This window comes from Halyomorpha halys, unplaced genomic scaffold (assembly GCF_000696795.3).
Source record: "Halyomorpha halys isolate HHAL.00 unplaced genomic scaffold, Hhal_1.1 Scaffold507.1, whole genome shotgun sequence".
Classification (NCBI taxonomy): domain Eukaryota; kingdom Metazoa; phylum Arthropoda; class Insecta; order Hemiptera; family Pentatomidae; genus Halyomorpha; species Halyomorpha halys.
This window is the reverse complement of record NW_027105013.1, coordinates 724,494-732,397: the sequence shown is the minus strand read 5'-3', so window position 1 is coordinate 732,397 and position 7,904 is coordinate 724,494. Positions and strand designations below refer to the sequence as shown.

The window sequence follows — 7,904 nt, the reverse complement described above, 5'->3', positions numbered from 1 at the left end:
AGCCCGAAACAGATATCAATCCTTCATTTATAAATTCCCTAACAACCCAAACCCACAAGTTTCTAACCTCGCTTCTTCTTCTATTCCTGAAAATCCTTCGAGGTGCCTAAAAAGAAGATGGCCTCGAGACCTTCGAATGTAGAGAGATATTATTCGAGTGCTCCCAATGGATATTTTCTTTATATTTTTTGTATAATATCACTGTAATCTAACATCAAATTTACTTTATATGTAAACATAGTTGTAGTTTTCAATAAATAAATTTAATATAAAACTTATCTCGAAAAATTAATCCGCGAACGTAATCTGAATTTGAATTTTTTAAACAAGAATATTTATTTATTATTTACTTTATTTCATAATCGATATTTTGCTTGATACAATACAATAGGCTTTAGCTTAAATATTGATGGGGTGTTCATGTCAGGTAAAGAGTGCCTCAAGATTCGCCGAATACCGAGAAAATCTAATGAGTCCCTTAGTTAGAGTAAAATCCGATATTGTTATAATTATTCAACGTTGCTGCCTCGTCTCAAATAGCAATACACAATACATAGATAATCCCGAAGTATTGTATGGTAAATAGGAAAATGGAGGGGGTAGAGTAAAGTGGTGGGGGTAAAGACTCCCCTCCCACTTTGCCATCACTCGCAGCTCGACCGTGTTACTGTGAGGTCCTCTCCAAGAGCTCTCTTTGTAGTGAATCTGTCGTCATTGGATTACAGTGATTTCAGTGCCAAACTGTTATATAGTGCTTTAATTTATAAATTTGTCGTAATTGTTCGGTTTGTTTAGTTCGTTTTTTAAATTATTTTTTGTTCTATTTTACAATTTATTTGTCGTTCGTTCCTCAATTAAAAAACATGGTCATTGAGTGTTGAGTTGCCTGCGGATCTGTTCACGTCCAAGAAGACTTCTTCAGTTCTACGGCATCAAGATGGATTTATCTCTCCTCTTCTTCTTTGCATTCCTCTTCGTTATCGGTAAGTGAAATAAATAAACTTGACATAATGTATACTAGTATAGAAATTGCCGCCAAATAAAAAATATATATTCATGAATGCACTATAAATTTATTCTGTATTAACCGTTATTTTTCCGAAATTTTTAATTTTTTTTTTATCTTTGGCGTGCAATTAAAAAAAAAACATTGTTTTATTATATTCCAAATAAATAAATTTTTTATCATTATACACATTTTATATTCAATAAGCGTTAACTACATCCAGTTACAAATTTAAAACATATTTTATTGAGTAAAACCTATTTACTGTATTTATTCTATTATTTGATTCACCACAAAAAAAAAAAATGACATTGTAATATCAATAATTTACTTAAAATTTTTATGTACAATTTTTATTTTATTTATAAGATTCTTTTTCAAAATTAAAAAAAAAATTGTATTTTACATGCAATTTTTTTTTTTTTGACGTTTTGGTATACAATAAAACTAGGTCTTATGATAATTCTTAACAAATTTTTCCTACCTAATATTTATTCAGTATTTAGAAAGCTTACATCTGTACCCAGTCATAAGTAAAAAATATATATTTTTGAGTATAATGAAGGCATATGACATAATTTATGGCTGTGTATGAATTGCCGCAAAAATTAAAATTTAATTTATCATACAATGATTTAAATCCATCTATTGGTTTATTTTAAGTAACCAGTTCCAAGATTTTTTCAAAATTTTCTATTTTTTGTTTTTTACTTAAGGATACAATTTTTTTTGTTTTGACAGTAGAATATTCAATAAAAAAATCCATATTTCTTATCAAATTTGAAATATTATCAAAAATAATCAGGTAAATTTGTGATAATATTTCACTCAGTTCAAAATATGTTTATTATATCACTTATTTTAATTGGTATTTTCGTAAGGGTTGAATACAGCTTACGAAATCGCAGATCTTTGCTCTGTATCTCAGGTTTTTCTTTCAATTATTTCAACTATTCAATTCCTAACTTCATCATAATTTAATATTTACTGATTCTTTATTGTTAATAGAAAATACACCTTTACTGATTTTTATTGTAATTTCATCCTTTTTTTTTTTAAATAATATCATGAACTTTTTTATCTGTACGTAATTTTATCAGTAAAAATATTTATTCATATTGATAAAAATACTAAAATTATTTTTATTTGACAAAATCGTATTTGTTCTCTCAGGGGTTTAAATCGTCACGAAAAATCCTGTATTTCTCTTATCATGGAGTAGAGCGTATAGAATTTCATGTGTAATGCTGTTTATTTGTCATGTGTTTGTTTTCATATTTACATTGATGTGTATTCATTTAATAACTTGAATCTTTCGTTCAATTCGTATTTACATGTTTGTAGTACAATAATGTGATAAATAGCTTAAAATTACTAATTAAATTTATTCTATTTTAAAACAATCCTTAAAGGATTTTAATATATTTCTTCTATTTATTTATTTCTATTTAAACATTCGTATGAGTATGTCCTTTCAATGACAATATGCATACTTATATTAAATGCACATATTGCAATACCAGCTTTAATAAAATGTTCTAATTACATGTTGATAGTCTTTGATTTCATATTTCATATTTTTAATTTACTTTTTATCTACTAAATGATATCGGCCTTTGAGATTTCAAATTGTAAATTTAATTGCCGATTTCCATTATTTAATGTTTTGTTTTATTGTATTTTTTTTGTTAGAAGAGGATGGAAGAGAGATGGAAAATCCGATAAAAACTGTATTTACGTGGGCGAGATAAAAAATATAATTTATTTAGGCTATTGTTTATCTTTAATTTATTCCATTATTATTTCATATTTAATTATTATGAATATTTAGCAATTTATTGCACGTACAATATTTGTTTTGCAAAAGTAAAATTGTCCGGGTGCAGTCGAAATAACTCAAATAGTAGTAAGTAAACATTTTACCTCACTTTACAAAGCATCATCAGCGCTAAAAAGATACTAAAATAGTGTAATAAAGTAAATGAATAAAATAACAAGAAACAAAAAAAAAACCCTAATGAAGCCCTGCCTGTGGAGCGAAACGTTGGAAACCATCTTCTATTTATTAATCAGTAATAATTAAATTTTAATGCAATTAATTTTTTAATGAACTTATTCCGATTATATCAATGTACTTCGTTTTATGATGTAGAAATTATTAATCAATATTATTATTATTTGTAAAACAATAGTCTGTTTGAATCGGTTTTTATTGAATGAAGACTTTGTGAAATTTACATTAGTTGAAGGAATCTTGCAGTTTAGCGTCTAGTATTTAATCTGCTAAATGTTTTTTTTTGACTTCTCATTAGTACTTTTATTATTTGTTGTTTAACTCACATGTTTATTTCATATTTATTTTGGGTTTTATTATCCATGTATTTATAGTATGATTTGGGTTGCGGTTTAAATAATTTTTATTAATATTTAATAATTAATGCTATATTTGGTATATTCAGGACTCGGATGAAATTTATGAAATGAATATATGAAAAATTTCTTTCCCGTCATCCCAATAAAGATCTCTAATATTGATATATTATTATAAATATGTCTCTTTTTATTTATAAGAATGGTTGTTGTTATTGTTCCGGATATCCAAATATTGTTTTATGATGCTTCTTGAATCACAGCTTTGTTCTGTCAAGTGCAAAATACACAATAGCATGTCTTGTGCAAGAATACTAAAGTATACTGTTTTTCTTCTTTTTTTTTTTATTTATTGCCTTAAATGAATAGTTCATTTAATTAACTAGTAATTCAGTCCTTAGATCTAAATACATTTGTATATGATGTTACCTAAAATGGTAACAATTCATTTTAGAGATGTGTCCCATTCAATATTTGGTTTCTCATTAGTCCTAAATACTTAGTTAATGTTTTATTTACTTTTTGGTATTCACTATAATGATAGTCAAAGGAGTTGAAAGACCCGTTGTGAACTTTTTGAAAATATAAAAATAATTTATCTATGTTACAATTTATAATATCCTCTTAAAAAATATGACTTGGCTCTTTTAATGAAAGTTCATAATTAGCAGTTTGCCTTCGAATTCGAAATGCTCAATTTTACAAATGATTTCAAAAATGAAAAAAATTAAAATAGAAAAAAATTGTTTACTGTTATTATTAATTATTTTTAAATATGATTATCTTATATGAACCAAAATATTTCCACAGTCGACGATCAGGTATAATGCCCATTTTCCAGAACTTAACGTATAACTCATATCAATTTTTTTTATCATAAATAGCAAATTGTCATAATATTTATTTATGTGAGTGTAGCGATTATTTGTCACTATTATTACTTTACTTCACATTAGGGCTTTTGAGTAACTTTACAAAAAATATTATTAAAGGTTTTCTGTTTTAGGAAAAATAATTGCAAAATTATATATTTCCTAAAATATATAACTTTTAATTGTATTTTTCTTTAAGTTAGAGAAAATGCACGTTGCACTAATATTATATAAATCATCAATATGATATTTAAGAGAACAAAATTTGTCTGGGAAATATCAAAATCGTTGGATCGTTTCTCTCCAGTTTTGTCATAATTGATGGAACCGTTCATATTGTTTATGGGTTTTGGTTCATCATAATTTGAGGATTATTTTGTTTGTTATCTAGTTGGTCACATATCGATTTCATTAAATTCCGTACTTTCGTATACGCAGGCGTGACGTGTTTTCCTCTATGAAGCTGTGTCGGATTAGTTTAAAGTGAGACATTAATTTCTTCAACAATTTTCTCTAGCAAATGCGAAAAACATATTTCTCAATACACCTTACTATATTATATTTTATTATATCTTTACGACTCGTCCCGTAGATGTTCTATTACGACAAATTATTAACTTTAAAACATAGGTAACCTATCTACTTGCAATTTTTACACAAGATAAATATAAAACTGAGAAAGCTGAACTATAATTTTAGTAAAGTTTTTTAATGAATGAGATAGTAGGGTGTGCTATCAAAATGGAACAATACAATAAATTTCAACTATTTATTTTCCGACGTTTCATCCCACTTTGCAAGGCTTCATCAGGGCCAAAAAAAAAAAGAAAATACAAAACAACTAAAAATATATTGACAATGTAAGATAATATAATATTAAATATTAGTGAAAAATTGTATTAAAAATTATCAAAAAAAAATAACAATTTATATATCACTGTTTATATATCATAAATAAGTATTAGATTTAGAAAAGTACATATAAGAGAAGTAAAAAATAATGATTGTACTCGCTAAGATACCTTAAATTAAGGAAATAGGATGAGAATTAATAAAAGACAAGGAAAAAAATAGTAATGTTATATAAATAAATAAAGAAAAAATCATAATCAACCACTTTTCGTGTTGAAATACAGCACTAAACGCGAATCTGAGATAGATATAGAGTGGGTGGAAAAAAGGCGGTTAAACCGCCGGTTACTTATAGGTGAAAAAAAAAGAAAAAGATAATCATTTTATAATATAGCAAACATAAATAGAAATTAAATAATAGAATAGGTAATTAATTGAGGAAAAAATATGACGTGTACAGATAGATAATAAAATGAAGGCAATGTAGGCCACAATACAACAAATATGAAATAACTTAAACATCGGGTATAATAAATAAAATATATTAGTAAACAGCGTAATATATTAATATAGCGATGAAAAACTAAACATACACAATAATTTGATAATGATAACAAAATTCATCTGTATTGATAGTGATAATTTTGCTTTAAAATTTATTTATTTATATTTGCAACTGTATTTTTATAAAAATTCATCTAGTAATTTTGATGTTAGATCATAATGGAGTGATATAAGCATGTAGAGAAAATACCTATTGGTAACACTCTAATAATATTTTGACATTAGATGGTCTCGAGGCTATCTTTTAATAAATCCATTGAAATAAAAATAACAAACATAAAATTATTAATTATAGAAATATGTTAATGAATATAAAATGGAATGTTTCATTCAAACTTGAAAATTTTGGGAAGGAACCAACCAATAGTGGTACTTCAAGCATTAATTTAAATTAGAAGGTCCCGTGGCCATCTTCTTTTCAGCCGCCTCAGAGGATTATCAGAGATTGTTAAGGATGAGAGATTAAGAACTAATGGGTTAGTATGGGTAAGCAGTTTGTAATAAAAAGACGCATATCTGTTATGGGCCAAATCTGCAACGAATGGTTAAGGTCTTTGTGGACGAGTTTCTAGCAAATTAGAATAACCTAAGATCATAATGGAGTGATACAGGTATATAGAGAAACTACCCCTTGTTGGCATTATAATAATATTTCTATATTAGAAGGTCTCGATGTCATCTTCTTTTCAGGCGCTTGGGAGAATTGTCAGGAATAGAAGAGGAAGTAATTTTAGAAACCAGTGGGTTAGGTTGGTTAGGGAGTTTATATTGGAAAGATTTATATTTTTTTAAATTTTGTTTATCTTATAAATATGTATGTACAGATATCTATTTTCTAATCCGTACTAAGTTCCTTATTTTATACAAAGTTATTCTTATGTTTTCTTCTTTATAAGAAATTTTTTTCTTTACAATTCTATTTCCTTATTATAATTCTTTCTTTACGGTGAATTATTTGGATCAATTTTATACAGAGATTATATCTAAGAAAGGAAAATAACCTTTGAACGTTTCTCAATTGTGTTCGTTACCTTGGACTTTGACCGCTCACCCAAGAACTGAAGAAATGGTCCAGTGCTGTTGAATTTCAACCATATTATCCTGTTACATATTACCTGTTATTATGCCCCGTTACCATTTTCCTGTTGTGATTTCATGAATGATTGTTGCGTATTTAATGATGTTTAAATTACCAATTAGCCATGAATGCCCGTAGCATGTAAATCAATTGCGTCGAGTTAACCATTACATGTTTGTTTAACGAAATTCCTCATTCGTTTAACTTATGTTTTCTAAATTTAATTTCATTAGAAATTTTACACAAGCATTCTAAATTATAAATTGTAGAGAAAAATTTTAAAATAAAATGTTTTATTTTTTTACTATAGCCGGATAATCATAATTTTGATTTGATAATAATATGTAAAAAATTCAAAAAAATTATTATTGCATATTTTTTATGATTTCATGCAATATTTATATGATTGTTTCCTATAACAAAAAAAATCTTAATGCAACATTATCTTTCCATTCACTTAACTATAATCGTCGCATTGATTAAAATTATATTTTGTTCCACAAGTTTTGATATTAGGTACGCCCAAAAAAAATAAAAATAAATCAGCGATGTAATTTTAATACCTAAAGATACATGGCTATAATAACGCCTATCTGGACATACGGAGTTGAGCTTTGGGGTTCCACTAACTCTTCGAATTGCTCTCGTATCCGATCCGTACAATCCAAAAACCTTCGTAAAATTCTCAATGCTTCTTACTTGGTCACAAATAAAAAGTCATACATGAAGACCTTAATGTTCCATATGTAACCGATCTAGCCCGAACCAGATATCATTCCATTATAAGCTCCCTTACCACCAAAACCCACTAGTTTCTAACCTTGCTCTTTTGTAGAAATGTTGGTTGAGTGCTACCAATGGATAGTTTCTCTACATGTCTGTATCACTCCATTATGATATTACACCAAATTTACCAGATGTATTTACATGCAAATACAGTTGTAAATATCATAGAATAAATAAAATTGTCATAAAATATAACCTGTATAAACTTTTCTAATTTCGAGAATTCCTTTTATTACGATCATTTAATTATATTTATAAAAGAAAGTATTGTGATCGTATAAAAATTAGAATTCGATTTTTCGACATAAATACATTTTTTTGAGGACCCTTAAGTCCAAATGCCCTAATTAATAAAAATGAAAATAAAACATTCCCA

General features: G+C 26.7%; 1 protein-coding gene across 5 annotated transcripts in view; it reads left to right on the top strand.

The window, feature by feature from the left end:
- The first annotated feature begins 659 nt into the window (after positions 1-659).
- Positions 660-7,904, top strand: part of ed (echinoid) — a 470,092-nt gene continuing 462,847 nt past the window's right edge. For all 5 annotated transcript variants that reach the window (XM_067047437.1, XM_067047430.1, XM_067047419.1 and 2 more), the window contains exon 1: positions 660-983. In XM_067047437.1, the coding sequence (XP_066903538.1) occupies positions 938-983 (46 nt within the window). In that variant the 5' untranslated portion in view covers positions 660-937. The remainder of the gene's footprint in view (positions 984-7,904) is intronic.